Source organism: Oncorhynchus nerka, linkage group LG27, assembly GCF_034236695.1.
Source record: "Oncorhynchus nerka isolate Pitt River linkage group LG27, Oner_Uvic_2.0, whole genome shotgun sequence".
Taxonomy (NCBI): domain Eukaryota; kingdom Metazoa; phylum Chordata; class Actinopteri; order Salmoniformes; family Salmonidae; genus Oncorhynchus; species Oncorhynchus nerka.
The window spans coordinates 36,097,923-36,116,267 of NC_088422.1; the positions used below are offsets into that span (position 1 = coordinate 36,097,923).

Genomic DNA, 18,345 nt, shown 5'->3' on the forward strand with positions numbered 1-18,345 from the left:
CGCCCTATGGGACTCCCGATCACCGCCGGTTGTGGTACAGCCCGGGATCGAACCAAGGTCTGCAGTGACACCTCTAGCACTGAGATGCCATCCCTTAGACCAACTCGAGAGCCAATAGTAATGACTGGAATGGAATTTGAATGGTATTTAACACATCAAACACATGGTTTCCATGTGCTTGATACCATTCCATGTACTCCATTCCAGCCACACTTTTTATTTTTCCTGAGAATTAATAACGATATGTGTACGATGAGACGATGTTCACAACATTTAATAATGGATTCACAAAAAAAGTACATGGAAAATCCAGTACAATAAGATATCGTTGACACGCACACGAATTTCCTAAATTCTAGTTTGTTTTCACAGCAAGCGGTAGGGATTTGTCTTTTCACCTTCGAGCCACCACTCTTAGCCCCGACCAATAGAATTCCGGTAAATACATGACAGAAATCTGTCAATAACTGCCCGGAGAGAAAGGGAATGGGAAGCTATCATTGAAATGCATGGCGAACAGTTTGTTGACAGACCATCGTTTGGACGATTGACCATATTCATTATTTTATTCCGTAAGCTACTAACTTCACCGACTGTGACTCGTATCTATAATTCAAAAACGTTAAATCATGGAGAGGAAAGTTGTGGCCGCTCTCTAGTGTCAGAAGTTAGCTAGCAGCCAAGCTAGCTAGCCCACTTAGCCTGGCTGTACAGTCACCTGATCTGACAAGCTACTGATAGCATCAGTCTTTTTGGTGGCGGAGTTTGGTCCGCAGTGGTTCCCTCGTCCTCCAGCGGGGTGTTGTTATTGGTGAAGTGAGGACAGTTCGGCTCGTCCAGATATCTTGTCATGGAGGACCCATTTGACAGTGGTAAGGAATGACGACGCTTGCGTATCCAGCGAACTGCTACCTAGACTTTCTAGTCAGACACATTCTCTGTAGTAACTATCAGTTGAGCTTGTAGTAAGGTTAGCTAAGATAGCCGAATGTTTCAAGTCAACAAATGTCAGGCTCTTGATTGCCAAAACTGCTCCCTGGCTAACGGACTAATCAGCAATATATGCACTTATAATGATGGGTGTGTTATCTGATAGACGCCTGGCCTTGAGTACAGTAACTACATTCGGGTTCGGCTGAATAAACCGGGAGTCTCTTAGCTAATGTGTCTTATGTTCTCAATATGTCAGTGTGACATTCACTTGGGGACACAAACACATTCCCCATTCGGGCTGAGGTCAGGGTTGACTTTTGACTCTTGTCACCAGAGGGATTTATTTAGCTAACCCATTTAAAGGCTAGCTAGCTAGCTAGCTACATATTAGCCATCTAAAGAGCAGGGAATTTAAATCTTATGGCAACCAAGTTCCTACTGTTATCTGAGGGGAAAATCTGAGCAAACCTGTTGGATTGAAAAACTCGATTGCACTGACACCCCATCTTCTCTTTGTGCTTATTGGGACATTATTCTTATTGTTCAGCCTTGGCCTACACTTTGCCCTACCAAGGAAGGTGAGGAAATCCAACTCGGATTGGTTTACATTTTCTGCTGCTCGAATATGCTAAATCCTCTTGTTTTAGAGGCTAGGCCAAGCTGTGTTAGTGTTATTTACAGTCTTGACTGGAGGCTGCATTAGTTCAGTAGTTTGTTTATGTTCTAAAGACCCATAAAATGTCCTTTTAACTCACTCAACTGTTTGCTTGGTCAAGCCTTTTGCTTTTGATAGGGCTCCTTGTGTGGGGTGTGTGCTCAATCTGATAAGGACCCGCAGATTCTTGCTGTAGGTTCAGTAGCACTACCCCTTCTGCTGAAGCTGTCTGCTTTATGGCTCTACAGCTTTATTACCGCAAATAATAAATAAAGGGCTTCTGGTTGTTCAGATTGGAACACACAGACACATATACTGGTGTCAATGGAAACACTGCTACTCAATAGACAGACACTGCTATATTTCTCTGAGTGCTTTTGCCTAATTGAAACATGTTCCATGTACAGTTGAAGTCGAAGTTTACATACACCTTAGCCATATACATTTAAACTCAGTTTTTCACAATAACTGACAATTAATCGGAGTAAAAATTCCATGTCTTAGGTCAGTTAGGATCACCACTTTATTTTAAGAATGTGAACTGTCAGAATAATAGTAGAGATAATTATTTCATCACATTCCCAGTGGGTCATCATATCCATGTAATTTTCCCTCCTCATGAAGCCATCTATTTTGTGAAGTGCACCAATCCCTCCTGCAGCAAAGCACCCCCACAACATGATACTGCCACCCCTGTGGTTCACAGTTGGGATGGTGTTCTTTGGCTTGCAAGCCTCCCCCTTTTTCCTCCAAACATAACAATGGTCATTATAGCCAAACAGTTATATTTTTGTTTCATCAGACCAGAGGACATTTCTCCAAAAAGTACTATCTTTGTTCTCATGTGCAGTTGCAATCCGTAGTCTGGCTTTTTTATGGTGGATTTGGAGCAGTGGCTTCTTCCTTGCTGAGCGGCCTTTCAGGTTATGTTGATATAGGACTCGTTTTACTGTGGATATAGATACTTTTGTACCTGTTTCCTCCAGCATCTTCAAGGTCCTTTTCTGTCTTTCTGGGATTGATTTGCACTTTTCGCACCAAAGTACGTTAATCTCTAGGAGACAGAACGTGTCTCCTTCCTGAGCGGTATGACGGCTGCGTGGTGCCATGGTGTTTATACCTGCGTACTATTGTTTGTAAAGATGAACGTGGTACCTTTAGGCGTTTGTAAATTGCTCCCAAGGATGAACCAGACTTGAGGTCTACAATTTTTATCTGAGGTCTTGGCTGATTTCTTTTGATTTTCCCATGATGTCAAGCATAGACACTGAGTTTTAAGGTAGGCCTTGAAATACATCCACAGGTACACCTTCAATTGACCCAAATGATGTCAATTAGCCTATCAGAAGCTTCTAAAGCCATGACATCATATCTGGAATTTTCCAGAAAATGTTTAAAGGCACAGTCAACTTAGTGTATGTGAACTTCTGACCCACTGGAATTGTGATATAGTGAATTATAAATTAAATAATCTGTCTGTAAACAATTGTTGGGAAAATGACTTGTGTCATGCACAAAGTAGATGTCCCAACCAACTTGCCAAAACTATAGTTTGTTAAGACATTTGTGGAGTGGTTGAAAACAAGTTTTAATGACTCCAACCTAAGTGAATGTAAACTTCCGACTTCAACTGTATGTTATTTCATTAGCCTACTTCAATTCAGAATGCACAAGGCCTACATGGAAAGCCTAACTGATGGGTGAATCCTGTCCTGGACACAGACTGCAGTAGTATGGAAACGAAATGCCAGGAGATTATTCCTTGTTCAGCTGACACAGGTTGTTTTCACTAACACAGCCCAGAGGAAAGGCCTCTTGCCTGACCTTATCTGCCCTGAGGCACCAAGTATACCTGGTCTGGGCTCTGCCTGGGGTGAGTCTAGTCCCAGCACCACTATGGCCTTGAACTTCAGGTCTGTGTGGCCCTAGATAAGTCATATATGGTAAACGTATAAGTCTGTAGACTGTCTGTGGATCTGTGTCTGTTTGTTTGAAAACAGGAAGAGTCTGGTGAGATGCTGCGGACACTTTCAGATTCGTTGCTGCTTCAGCTATAACATTAGACCTTGCTGTGTCAATTTGAGGTGCACTCATTTTGGTCTTAGTAACAGTTACCACATTTTTATAATGGCCTCATTTGACACACAATACTAGTTCTAACATGGACTAAAATGTTGCTATGGTTCTTATTTTGATTGGGGTATTATTAAATATGTGCCAGCAGCATACCACCCTTCATCCCACTGCTGGCTAGCCTTCTGAAGCTAAGCAGGGTTGGTCCTGGTCAGTCACTGGATGGGAGACTAGATGCTGCTGGAAGTGGTGTTGGAGGGCCGGTAGGAGGCACTCTTTCCTCTGGTCTAAAAACAATATCCCAATGCCCCAGGGCAGTGATTGGGGACATTTGCCCTGTGTAGGGTTCCGTCTTTCGGATGGGACGTTAAATGGGTGTCCTGACTCTCTGTGGTCACTAAAGATCCCATGGCACTTATCGTAGGGGTGTTAACCCCGGTGTCCTGGCTAAATTCCCAATCTGGCCCTCAAACCATTATGGCCACCTAATCATCCCCAGTTTCCAATTGGCTCATTGATCCCTTCCCACCTGTAACTATTTCCCAGGTTGTTGCTGTATATGAGTAAGTGTTTTCAGTCAACTTACCTGGTAAAATAAATAAATATTCAGCTCCATATCAAGGCCTATTAATAGAAGCAGAATACTCTGCAGACCACAGGACTTCTGAATCAGGACTAGATCTGCTGCACGGAGGGATAGGATGAACTCTGATGGCTTCAGTTAGCCTTCTCCTAGTCACTCAGTCTAGGCAGCTGGGCCCTACCAACACGCGTGCATGTTCTCACACAATGGAAAACGCGCAATAGAACGTACTAGGTGTATGAGATGGCTTTTTTTATAGTGTCATCGGTTATGATGATACTGGCTCTCTGTTCACTTACACGCAACACCCACTATTCACTGACACGCACTGGGACTTCAGGGTGTGTGTGTGTGTGTGTGTGTGTGTGTGTGTGTGTGTGAGAGCTTTGTTTGCACCCTGCCCTGCATTCACCCACCACTGAATCAGAACACACATAGGGGCTCAGTCCCTCTGCACGGTTTTATTACAGGAGAAAAATGGGACCCTTTACAAAGAGGCACAACGGGACATTTTTTTTACAGTTCGACTACTGTTGTAATTGTTGTTATTGAAACAAATAGTTGACAATTTCTCTGTTTTTCTAAGGAGATACTGGGGAGAATCAAATGAAAGGGAGCTCCACGCACACATGCACGTTTTATTGAACGTGTGTGTGTGTATCTATCTTATCTATCTTATCTATCTATATATATTAATTAACCTTTTGTTTGCTTGTATGTGTAACCAGAGCGAGCGTCCCTGCCCAGGAACATGATAGAGAACAGTATGTTTGAGGAGGAACCTGACGTAGTGGACCTGGCCAAGGACTCTACAGCCTTCCCGGTAATGATATACTATACAACACTGACATTAACCCCTCATCACTATTCCCTTTTTTTCTTCCAACTGTTTGATTTTTATATCTTGCCTTCTCTTTTTATTTTCTCTCTCTTCTTTCTCCTCCTCCAGGAGTTCCCGGCGTTGGACCCAGATGAGGTGGTGTACGAGCCCCGTAGCTCCCGTCTGCTGGTGCGAGGTCTGGGAGAGAACGACCTGGACGATGAGGAGGAGGACTATGAGTCGTCAGCCCGTCTACTGGGCATGTCCTTCATGAACAGAAGCTCCACCCGCAGTCCTAGCGCCTCCCCTTACATCAGACAGGCTCCACCCAGGTTACTTTTCAAGTCGAAATAAACTTGGTTTAAAGTGCATTTAAATATGACAGGCACTTTACAGTAAAATAGAAACAACGAAAGAAACAATACTAAAGATGGATATTATATTTATAGATTATTAAATCGTTTTATTTGTTGTTTTTTGGCCAGGTCATGTTCCCGCCCCTCTGCCCGTATGCTGGTGGTGGGCGTGTTCATCTTGGTACTGGTCACGTCCATGGCGATGGTTCTCTATTTCCTGCCTGGCTGTACCTTCACTAAGGTGTGTGTGTGTGTGCCTCCTTGCGTTTGTGTGTGCCTCCTTGCGTTTGTGTGTGCCTCCTTGCGTTTGTGTGTGTGTGCTTGCGTTTGTGGTTACTGCATCGGCCTCCACAGCTACGGGGTGGTGTGTGTGTTCACCGTGTTGATCCTCTCTCCCCAGACTGGCTGTCCTAAGGCTAACTCCTCCACTCCTATGGAGCTGGTCTATCCTAAAAGCACCAATGGGGAGCTGTTTCCTTGGAATGAGCTCCGCCTCCCAGCCAGTGTACGACCTGTAAACTACGACCTCTCCCTGACCCCTAACCTGACTTCCATGACCTTCAGCGGCCACACCATCATCAACATGATTATACAACACAACACCAAGCGTGTCGTTTTGCACAGCTCCGAGATCAATATCATCAAGGCAACCTTTCAGGTAGCAATGCTACGAACATTGACTATTTAATCAGAAATGGTAATATTATTTTATTATTGAAAACTTAACTGTTATTGTTCTTATGCAACTTCCTTACTTGCAATGTGAAGAGAGTAAGAGTTGCTTTCCCTGTGGAGATAAATGATGTATTACTTAGCAAGGGAAACATCATTAAGCTAAATGTTTTTACCTAGTTAGATTTTTTTCACCTTGTTAAATACTGTTTTTACTGTAACCCTTCCAGGTTGGAGAGGGTAAGAGTGTTGAGGTGAAGGTGTTGGAGTATAAACCATGGCAGCAGATAGCTGTCAGCTTCCCAGCGGATCTGAAGGAAGGCCAGGTGTGTGTGTTAACGTTGGACTACACAGCCAACCTTTCACACACCTACGACGGCTTCTATAACAGCTCCTACAATGACAAGACTGGAGCCAAGAGGTATGCAAAACACTCTAAAGACTATTTACTCAAGTTTGTCCTAAAAATAACAACATAACTCTGTGTGAATGCAGTGAGACACATTCTTTAAGTGTGAAAACTTGAGTGTATGTTGACCTTTAGTAAACTTCAAGCCTAGTCCTTGCTCTCTGTGACTGAGTGATTCTATTCAACCCTCAGGGTCCTAGCTGCCACACAGTTTGAGCCCCAGGCAGCCAGAAAGGCCTTCCCCTGTTTTGACGAGCCGGCCTTTAAAGCCACTTTCCTGGTCAGGATCACCAGAGAACCTGAATACATCGCTCTGTCCAACATGCCCAAGGTACACTGTGTGTGTGTGTGTGAGTTTGCGTGCACCTGTGTATTTTTAAGTTGTCAACACATTTTGTAATGTATATTTACATCAAATGATTATTGGAGACGCTTCACATGAAGAATGCCAGTGTGTAAACCATCTGTTAATGAAACTATGCACTAACTACTGTAAGTCAATCTGGATAAGAGCGTTTGCTAAAATATAGATGTAATCTAACTGTTGTGTTTCCCAGGCTAAGACGACAACATTACCCAGCGGCATGCTGGAGGATGAGTTTGAGCAGACTAGTGTTAATATGAGCACCTACCTGGTGGCCTTCATTGTAGCCAACTTCACCAGCATCACTAGAAATGTGTCCAATACACTGGTACGTATACCCTGTCCTATGGCCTGCAACACACTAGAATGCAACTCTGTCTACTCTGTGCCTACCCCCCACAACTTTGGTTCTATTGTATTTATTCCATGTGTATGGTGTGTGTGTTGCAGGTGTCGGTGTACTCTGTGCCAGAGAAGAAGGAACACACACAATATGCTCTGGACACCGCGTCCAGGTTGCTGCAGTTCTACAATACCGTATTTGACATCGACTACCCTCTGAGGAAACTGGGTGAGAGGAGAGACCGAAACACACAGACAGACACTCTGCCCTCACACAAAAATAAAAATGAAGGCCAAAAGATGAATAAAAACAATGTGAGGGAAAAGTCTGTCTTCAATAATGTGATACAAAATACACAGTGGTATTGACCCCTCCACGTTTCTATATCTCTCACTCACTCACTCACTCACTCACTCACTCACTCACTCACTCACACACATTCCTTTCTTCCCAGACCTGGTTGCTATCCCAGACTTCCTGGCGGGAGCGATGGAGAACTGGGGTCTGATCACCTTTAGAGAGACCAGCCTTTTGGTACAAAACCAGTCCTCTCTTCTTGACAAACAACTAATCGCTAACGTCGTAGCCCACGAACTCGCTCACCAGGTGTGTAGACGATTATGCAGCAATGGGGAACACGTGTGTGTGTGTGTGTGTGTGTGTGTGTGTGTGTGTGTGTGTGCACGTCGGCAGTCTTAATGCTGTGTTGACGTTTGGTTAAGAAGTGCTGCTGTTCTTATGCAGTTGCTTTAACAGTGTCTAATGCTCTTATGATACTGTTATAAAGCTGCCGTAACACTCTTCTAATGCCGCCATGTGTCAGTGGTTTGGGAACCTGGTGACGATGCGCTGGTGGAATGACCTGTGGCTCAGCGAGGGCTTCGCCACCTACTGGCAGTACGCATCTCTAATGACAGAGTTCCCACAGCTGTACCTAGTAAGTAGTACCACGTCACGTGTAAGTGCTGTGCAAGGGGTCAATGTAGATTAAGATGGCCGCGGTAGAATGACCTCTCTTCCGTCTCCAGGGCAATGTGTTCCTGGAGGAGCGGTTCAAGGCGATGGCCAAAGATTCTCTGAACTCCTCCCACCCAGTCTCAGTGTCGGCCCAGGTGAACACACCTGAACAGGTGTCTGAGATGTTTGACTCGATCACCTATGAGAAGGTACTTCAATTACATTATTCGCCTTTACTTACAACTTAATTGATTAGTATAGTGAATGATATCGAGCCCTATGGTCACAGCAGTGATGTGTGTGTGTGTTTTTTTTTTTTCTAGGGTGCGTCCCTCCTGCTGATGTTGAACTCCACCCTGCCAGACGGTCAGTTCAGGAAAGGTCTCCTCGAGTACCTGCGTCAATACAGAGGATCTAACACTGTTACTGACGACCTCTGGAACAGCATCACACGGGTAGCAGTGGTCTGTCTGTGAAACCATGTCTCTGTTTCCTGATGTTTAGTTATTTTCACAGGTTCCTTATTTTGTGTCTGCAAAATCTGGTGTAGTACCCTTCCCCCTTTCACACCATCACCCTGCATGCGTATTGTGTGTGGAGATGTCTTGTCTATTGTGTTAGTACTACTGATGGGGATGATTCTCCAGCTCTCTCTGGCCCAATGTGACAACTAGTAATATAAGTAGTAGGGCTGCCCCTTACAACAACAAAAGATTGGTCGACCGAGGAAAAAATGAAACGTGTATTTTTCCATATGTTTGAATACAATCTACTGTATCTAGGCTACTGAGCTTGTCTGATGCTTTAAACACTGTGATTAAAAATGAAGAGACACATCACCGTTACGCTCCTGAAGTTGGCGGTAATAGGCTACACCAGCCGTCGGCAACCTTTTCCGTTTGGAGTGCTAAGTTATCGTACCATTTCTACTGATCTGCGTGCAAGTTATAATTTTCATATAATGTAAAAGTAACATCTATTGCCATTGCCAATATATAAAAATACCCAACATAAAAGCAACAAATAAAAACATTGCAGCCCGCAGGTAGAAAATATCCTGATAAGTATCTAAGAATCACATTGACTACGTATGGCCTGTCTACAAGTAACTTGAAACATTGTCAGCTATTAACTTGGTCTGGCCCCGATGCTCGTGCTAGCAAACTTCCGACACTGTATAAAATCTGACCATATCCTCCTGATTCCTGCTTACAAGCAAAAACTAAAGCAGGAAGTAGTCGTGACTCACTCAATGCGGAAGTGGTCAGATGACTCAAATACTAAGCTACAGGACTGTGTTGCTAGCACAGGCTGCAATATGTTCCAGGATTCTTCCGATGGCATTGAGGAGTACACCACATCAGTCACTGACTTTATCAATAAGTGCATCGACGACGTCGTCTCCACAGTGACCGTACGTACATACCCCAACCAGAAGCCATGGAATACAGGCAACATCCACACAGCTAATGAGTAGAGCTGCCACTTTCAAGGAGCGGAACTCTAACCCAGACGCTTATAAGAAATCCCGCTATACCCACCGACGAACCATCAAACAGGCAAAGCGTCAATACAGGACTAAGATTCAATCCCACTACACCGGCTCCGATGCTCGTCGAATGTGGCAGGGCTTGCAAACTATTACGGACTACAAAGGGAAGCACAGCTGTGAGCTGCCCAGTGACACAAATCTACCAGACGAGCTAAATTACTTCTATGCACGCTTCGAGGAAAGCAAAACTGAAGCATGCAGGAGCGCACCAGCTGTTCTGGATGACTGTGTGATCACGCTCTCTGTAAACGATGTAAAACCTTTAAACGGGCCAACATTCACAAGGCCGCAGGGCCAGACGGATTATCAGGACGTGTACTCAGAGCATGCGCTGACCAACTGGCAATAGTCCCTGTGCCAAGAACACCAAGGTAAACTGCCTAAATGACTACAAACCAGTAGCACTACAATTGACCGTTGCAGCTCTAGCAGGGCAGAAATTTGATGAATTGACCTGTTGGAAAGGTGGCATCCTGTGACGGTGCCACATTGAAAGTCACCAAACTCTTCAGTAAGGCAATTCTACTGCCAATGTTTGGCTATGGAGATTGCATGGCCGTGTGCTCGATGTTATACACCTGTCATCAATGGGTTTGGCTGAAATGGCCAAATCCACTAATTTGAAGGGGTGTCCACATACTCTTGTATGTATAGTGTATTTGCCACTGCTTGACTAAAAAAAATTCTTCAACCAACAGCCTATCGATCAAACAATCGACCAATTGATTAAATTGTGTTAGCCCTAATTAGTGGACATATATCATTGATTATTGTTTCTGGATGTGCCAGGTCCAAGTGCTTCCCCAGCAGGAGAGTGTGTCAGACATGATGAGAACATGGACACTGCAGAAAGGCTTCCCATTGGTTACCGTCAGCCGCAAGGGTGGTGAGGTGACCCTCACACAGGAACACTTCCTGCTCTCCACAGACAACACCACACACACCTCCAGGTGAGATGCATGCACACACATATGCTCGCGCGCACACACACACACACACACACCAACCTGTTTTATTTTTGTCCTCAGCCTGTGGCACATCCCTGTGACATACGTGAATGACAGCTGTAGCTCCGCCCCTTCCTGCAGACAGATGTTCACTCTGAGGAATAAGACAGGTATAACACATTCAACTTCTGTACATTGAGCTGGGTAGCTGTCATTTAGTCTGACTTAATGTTATGCATTGTCTAGTTCGTGTGTCAGGCTTGTATAGTACTTAGTGATGTTTGGCCTGCTGGTTGTATGCTCTGAGGTAAGAGCATGTTCATGTGTCTGAGTGCATTGTTCTGTGTTTTCCTCTTAGCGACTCTGAAGGTGTCAGAGAGTGTTAAGTGGCTGAAGTTGAACTACATGAACACAGGCTTCTATATAGTTCACTATGGAGACGAGGGCTGGGCAGCTCTCATAGACGCTCTAAAGACTGACGTCAGCACACTCACACCCCACGACCGCGCTTCGCTCATACACAACATCTTCTCCCTGTCCAGGTCAGTGTGTGTGTTTGTAATGTGGCATGGTCAGAAGGATGGGATTTCATTTTTTTCAGACTGTGGTCGTTGCTGTAAAAAAAAAGTGTTCTCAGTCAACCTACCTGGTAAATAGTTAAGAAATGGATGAATTGGAGGCCTTTACTCTGCCTGGACTTGTACGATTACCTGAACATGTCTATATGTTAGATGTTTTGGATGCTCAACTGAACAGACAACGGACACAAATAGACTAAATTGATTCATATCTATTCATTTCTTTCTCTCCCGCTCATCAGGCTGGGTCGTGTGTCCTTCCGTCAGGTTCTCAGCCTGTTGGACTATACTACCAATGAGACTGAGACTGCTCCTCTGACAGAGGCCCTATCACAGCTCAGCTCTGTCTACAGACTACTGGACAAGAGACCGGAGCTAAGACTGGTGGCCCGCATGAAGGTACACACTAGATTGTCAGGTACCTTGTTCTGGGGCCTAGTCCCACCATTTGGGACAAACTGACTGCGCTAACGTTCTCTTTGTAATGTGTGTTCCAGGCGTACATCTTGGGTCATTTTGGCCCTCTGATGGACAGTCAGGACTGGGGAGTGGAGGAGAGCGTCTCCAGTCAGGAGCGGAGGTCAGCCCTTCTAGAGGTGGCATGTAGTCTTGGACGGCAGAACTGTACTGACCAGGCCACGGCCCTTTACGAACAGTGGACCAGCTCCAACCAAACCAATCGGTACACACATGGACTGATTGAAAATTGTTCAAACGATGTAGTAAAACAAGATTATATTTTGGGTTCTGATGGGGTGCAACAGTTGAACTAAGCTCATGAGGCATTTATGAGGCATTTATAATATTCTTCAAGAATCAATGGCAATATATCATGAATGTAAAAGGTCCAAAACGTATGTATTTATCGTATATTGCCCCTTTATGGATATAAACAATGAAGACAGGCTTGCTTGTTTAAAAAAATATATACTATTAGATATTTTGGCTGCCATTGTCTTCATCAGAAATGAGTAAAGCTAGTGATGTGTTCTATAGTGATCTTGTGGTAATGTAGTGATGTGTTGTCTCTTCCAGCATCCCAGGTGATCTTCAGCGAGCGGTGTTTTCTGTAGCAGCCCAGTCTGACTCTGGTTGGCTGTCTCTGCTGGACACCTACAGACTCTCCACTTACGACTCGGAGAAACGCAAGATACTGCAGGCCCTCGCTTCCACACAGGACCCACGACGCATCGTATGGTGAGGGAGACCGCGTGTGGGTGGGTGGGTGGGTGGGTGGGTGGGGGTACATGGTAGAGGTCTTCACGGATCAATAGGCTACAGTCATAGCCTCCGTGTGGGGAAAAGGTTAGGAGATATCTAATCAGTTATGGAATGGAAAGTTAAAGGAGAAGGATGAGCTACAACAATCAAGAGCCAACAGGTAGGCTGCTACTTTATATTCTGAATGGAGTTGTTGTTTGTAACTGTAGGATGAGAAAGCGCATGTAGCTTCAATTAGCCTAGATGGTTAGTTAACCAGGTTCTCCTGGTTTGATGCAGTCAAGACGGGTACTATGTACTCATATTGGATGATAAATAACTTAGCTACAGTATGGCAGCTTTTAGTCTACTATAGTGCGAGTCGGCTTGTTTGGTTGCGGTCTCTCTCTCCCTCCCTGTACCCTGTGTCACCCGCACAGCACGGCCCCTGCTAGATCGTCACCTCTCTCTACCTCCTCGCCAATGTGCTTAATCAGCTCTGGGTTAGTAAAGTAGCTTAAAAATGGATTTTTCTGCTGCTTCCCTCACTCGGGTCGGGTCTGGATCCGACGAGGTCTAAACGGAACCGATCTAGTTGTCCTCGGGTCCGTTCGGGAACGGGTCTGTATATTAAAAAATATATATTCATATATACGTATATATTGGGTCTGGACTGGAATTCCCCAGGTCCATTTCAGAACGGGTCCAGCTTTTTGGACCAGTGAAGGCCTCTAGTCCATGGTACTTAATCAATAAATATACAGACAATTAACTGGCCAACTTAACCTCTACCCAGAGGTTGTGCGGAGAGTCACAGTTGTAATTAAGCTGTTCCCAGATATGTTTGTAGCGGCCTGTGGTGTGTGTCTCTGCAACACTAAACACATCCTCCTTCAGGATTCTGAGTACGGTGCTCGAGGGAGGGATTATCCACACCCAGGAGCTGCCACTGGTCATCAGCACTGTGAGCGACGGCTTCGCTGGCCACTTGTTCGTCTGGGACTTTGTCAAAGAGAGCTGGGACAGGATCATAGAGAAGTGAGTGCCCCTAAAGAATAAGATCAATTATACGTTTACAGACTTACACGTCAACATACAGAAATGGACACATAAACAATACAGTTTCCCAATTAGAATCTATGGCCCTGTTTTGATTGCATGATGTGGCCTGTTTGGATTGGCTGTTGTGAAGATGTGGCCTGTTTTTAATTGGCTGTGTGTGTGTGTGTGTAGGTTTCCAGTGGGGTCCTATTCCATCCAGAGCATCATCAAGTCCACCACCTCCCAGTTCTCTACTCAGACACACCTGGAGGAAGTGAGCTGACACCTCAGAACCATGCTGACTATATCATGTCTGTGTATCAGATGCGTAGAGTCCTCTTCTCTCATGTCAACTCTTGTCTGTGTAGGTCCAGGGTTTCTTCTCCAGTCTGAAGGAAAGGGGCTCTCGGATGCGTAGCGTCCAGGAGGCTTTAGAGACCATCAGACTGAACCAGCACTGGATGGACAGGAACCTCGCAACACTTAGAGACTGGCTCTAACATGGCCGCTGGGCAACTGTAGCCCCCGACAACCCGCTCTGGGGACCTCATATTCCCCTTATTGTTCCTACTTTTTTAAACTACTTTTCGCTAGGGGTGGGCACAGTTAATCGAATATCCGGATATATACGGACAGACTTGAGTGTTCATTTTTGGAAGAATCAAAATTAGAAGCTTTTTTTTTATCAATGGAAAAAGCTTTGTCTAAATTAAGCAAGGCAACAGCAAACATGTTGTCCCCCACAAATTATGCAGAAATCTAAATGGCAGAAAATCCATCATGGCGGGTCTTATTGTCTTTGTGAGGAGAGGAACCTCTGTACCGAATGTCATGACATTAGGTCAAACGGGTGAGGGGCGTGACCTTTCATAGTTGGCATTTTCAATCTTGTTATAGCGCCACCAACTGGCCATAACTGTAATTTTGTAAATGCCGTATCTCTATGGCAATACGCATTATTCACCCAAGTTTTGTCAATCGGACCAGTGCTATCTGAAATATTGGGCATAAAGACAGATCGGGGAGGACAATTATACTTTTTTTAAATACATTTTTACCTACAAGGATATACAGATAACTGCCAAAATAAAGTACACACCAACATAGTGTCTTAATAGGGCGTTGGGCCGCCAGAACGGCTTCAATGCGCTTTGGCGTAGATTATACAAGTGTCTGGAACTCTATTGGAGGGATGCGACACCATTCTTCCGTGAGAAATTCTATAATTTGGGGTTTTGTTGATGGTGGTGGAAAACACTTGTCTCATGCAACGCTCCAGAATCTCCCATAAGTGTTCAAGAACGGGTGACTGATCCACCCACCCACACTCTTTAAACCCCCTATGCTACTTTGACACCCCTCTTTCAAAGTAACAGATCTCTTCTAGCCATGGTAGCCAAAATAATGGGCAACTGGGCATTTTTATACATGACCCTAATCATGATGGGATGTTAAATGCTTAATTAACCCAGGAACCACACCTGTTTGGAAGCACCTGCTTTTTAATATACTTTGAATCCCTCATTTACTCAAGTGTTTCCTTTGTGTTGGCAGTTACCTATACCATGACATGAAATTCTTAATTTAATAAAACAACATTTTGAATGTAGCTAGTTTTTATAACGGTGTGTTGCGCTACTGCTGCACATTTTAGGCCTCCAGGCTGCCCTGACATCGGCATGCTAGTTTTCCCATTTCAAATAGCGATTTACAGGCACTCATCTTACTGAGTTTTCACAATACCTGACAGATCATTGAAAAACACTCGCCAGAAAACCTTTTTGTGACAGAATCGGTTCCATCTTGGTGAAAATCAGACTTGCTGTTAGCCAACCTCCTGGAGGAAAGCAGCATGTCCGCTGTTTTCCTCTGCCATGTGCATTTTCCTCATTCTGATTGGTCGGCAGTCAATATCCGGATATCCGAAAAAGTATCATGATATATTACTTGAATAGTAAAGTAATTTCAAAGGCCCATCCCTACTTTTCGCAATGATCAGAAGTAGTGCACTTTACTGTATAGGGAACATGGTGTTATTTTTAGGCTTGTCCTATGAGTTTATTTAGTAGTATTTAGCTCAGGGTGAACTCAAATTCCTCTCTATGCTGTCGAGCAAACTTCCCCTACAGCTTTCACCACGACACCATGCCTGGATACAGCAGCCCGTCTCTCTTTCAAACTCGACGTGCTTCACATTGTATGGAGGTAACTCGCCCCTTCCGCCACCACATAGTGTATGTGTAGCAGCCACCTGAGAAATAAGGAAAGGGAATACAGGAAGAGAACATGCTGTGTGTCATCAACGCTGGCCACGTGTCATCAGTATGGGTCACCTGTGAAACTCATGGTGCAGTGACTAACTGCTCTCTCAGGCCCTGGCCCTGACACTAACCTCCCCATGACTGTCCTACTGACTGTGAACAGTGGGGGAGATGGGAGAATGTCTGTTGAAGGCCAGAGTTGGGCTACAGAGCTGATACACAATACTACCCAGGCTTCAGCCAGAACATGTACGGCTACCAGTAACATGGTGAAGGAACATGAAAATACCTTCTCACTGTTTAGATGCTCCCAAAGTTCTACTGTACCACATTTCCACCACTAGGTCTTTTATTTAGACCTCAAGAAGTATTGGTTGGATAGTGGGAACGTTGCTGAAATGTTGTTTGATGAATCTTGAAGCACCCCCCCCCCCAGCACTCCCTGTGAGCACTTCTTCTTTTGATGTAACTTTATTTGTTACATTTTGACAGTTAAGGAAAACTCCACCCAAGATTGATCTTTTGGTATTTATTTCATTAGTCCATTGTTGATCTGGTCCCAAAACCGCTTTTCTACTTTTCCTTTGCATGTGAGGCGATCTGTGTACAGAATATTTCACTCTCACAATGCTTGTAAAGATGTCATTATTATTATTACTCCTATCTCTACCTTGCTTTTTGCTTGTCCTATTTTGTGTGAGCAGATCTCTCACTTGTTGTTTTAAGTTTGGTTTCTGTTGTGTGTGTATATAGTGTGTACAGTGTGATACCACGTAGACATAAGAGTCCCGGTCAAATGGTTTTGTTTTTACTATGACGTATACTGATTTATAATGTTGGCTCACTTCAATGCCTCATGTTGGAATATGGCAGGGTTTCCTAAACTCACCAAAAAGGTGAATGTTGTGGTTAATATACAGGGTCGCCTGATTATGTCTCTGTCTTTTCCATTAAAGGACTTGACAGTGAGGGACCCAACAGTGTTGCGTCTGTAGAGCTGGGTAGAGTCGTTTTCTATGCCGTGTCTGTAGTCCAACAAAGTGTGGATAATCAGAAAGTAATTTCACCAGTTTAAGTTCTGTGATTGGTTAGCCTGGCTCAGTCAGGGCTAGGTAACGTTGTCTCGCTGTGTGTGAGGTTTATGGTATTCAGTTCTGTATGGTAGCCTTGTTGACGTAATTGTTTCAGCCTCCCGGCTGGCTCTGTTAGAGTTCCCTGTAGGAACAGATCTAGGGCCAGTTACCACCACCAAAGCCAATGAAGACCCTGGATCTGTGTTTAGGGGCATCTTCATGCTACCTCCTCTCTGCTACAGCAGCACTGGTCAACCACTGAATGTCCTGAAGGAACTCTTCTATTACAAAACAGCATGACCAATGACTGAGTGTCTAGCTAGCTCCTCTTCTAATCTAAAGCCTCAGATGTCTGTATGTCTCTTGTTGGTACTGGCTCATTTCTGAAGGAGGATTCACTTCCCTGTCTCACTCTGAATGTTATGTCATGTTGAAAACATTGGAAAAACCAGGTCGTAGTGGTGGGTATGATATTTATTTTTTATTTAACCCATATTTCACCAGGTAAGTTGACTGAGAACACGTTCTCATTTACAGCAGGGACCTGGGGAATAGTTACAGGGGAGAGGGGGGATGAATGAGCCAATTGATAGCACTATGAAATCAAATATGGTAGCTTTGGTACAGAATTGTGAATCATATTGTTGATTTTTAGATGTTAATCATTCACTCACTCACCAGAAAACAACAGCCCGTACTGTACCTCAGAGCTCAGGGAGATATGTTAGTAACTGTTAACACTTCACTCAACCTACTGGCATAAAGCCTACCTAACACTGCCACAAAGATGACATGTTATATAACCAGTCATCATTACAGCTGATGCAATCTCATGAAAATGGCCTTTTCCACTACCATAACTCAAAAGTATTATTTAGGTTTGTTAGATTTTTATATCAAGTTAATTAGCCAAAGCCTACATAATGACTGCTTGTTTTCTATGTCAGTCTTACGACAGTGTTATAATGCCTTATGCCAGACGGTTTAGGTGAAGTGTATGAAGACCCAGATGGAGATGGCATGTCTCTAGATTAGATTATGATTCTATGTTAGTGTATTCCTATGCCAAGCTCACCTTGAGATTGTTGCTCATCATTTTAAACTTTTTTTTGCACTGGGGTTGAATGATGGTGAAAAATGTAAGGCTCTTCATGCCATGAAAAAAAATATATATGAATAAAATTGTTTTCTGGACTTTCATTGCTCTGTATTTTGTGTTCAGCGGGTCAAGTGTTAGCTTGGGGTTTATCCAAATGTGCTACAGATAGGAATGTAATGTAGACTATACATAGAGTTGTTAGGACTGTATGCTTAATTACACAACTAGACCACCAGAGGCTGCTCTTTCCCCCCTCTCCCAGTGACGTCTCACTGTCTTCAGTCTTGCTCGTCATATTTGTGTGGTGGAGGGCTCGTTTTAATACACCATAGATCATGTGTCTTATTCCTTTTCCCCACCACGAAAACACAATCTTTAAGATAATTTCTGTCATGTTTTGTACTCCAGACATACACAACTGCACCACCT

At 44.2% G+C, this 18,345-nt stretch overlaps 1 protein-coding gene across 2 annotated transcripts; it reads left to right on the forward strand.

Annotated features, from left to right (window-relative positions):
• The first annotated feature begins 449 nt into the window (after positions 1-449).
• On the forward strand, positions 450-18,017 carry lnpep (leucyl/cystinyl aminopeptidase). Of its 2 annotated transcripts, none has more exons than XM_065011626.1 (22): positions 450-872; positions 4,973-5,067; positions 5,194-5,396; positions 5,550-5,661; positions 5,821-6,078; positions 6,323-6,513; positions 6,694-6,832; positions 7,059-7,193; positions 7,316-7,436; positions 7,663-7,814; positions 8,032-8,145; positions 8,237-8,374; positions 8,489-8,629; positions 10,507-10,667; positions 10,746-10,834; positions 11,023-11,206; positions 11,485-11,641; positions 11,740-11,924; positions 12,278-12,439; positions 13,340-13,480; positions 13,676-13,757; positions 13,852-18,017. In XM_065011626.1, exons 1-22 carry the CDS (start codon positions 851-853, stop codon positions 13,981-13,983), a joined length of 3,114 nt encoding a protein of 1,037 aa, XP_064867698.1. In that variant the 5' UTR covers positions 450-850; the 3' UTR covers positions 13,984-18,017. The 2 variants fall into 2 exon arrangements, with proteins under 2 accessions (XP_064867698.1, XP_064867699.1); XM_065011627.1 differs by having other exon boundaries at positions 8,489-8,620.
• The last annotated feature ends 328 nt before the right edge of the window (positions 18,018-18,345 follow it).

What these genes read in the sequence shown, in the direction of transcription:
- lnpep (XM_065011626.1), top strand. Translation starts at nt 851, where the DNA reads ATGGAGGACCCATTTGACAGTG. An exon ending in GGAGGACCCATTTGACAGTG is followed by an intron (nt 873 to 4,972) that starts GTAAGGAATGAC and finishes ATGTGTAACCAG; the next exon opens with AGCGAGCGTCCCTGCCCAGG. An exon ending in AACACCACACACACCTCCAG is followed by an intron (nt 10,668 to 10,745) that starts GTGAGATGCATG and finishes TTTTGTCCTCAG; the next exon opens with CCTGTGGCACATCCCTGTGA.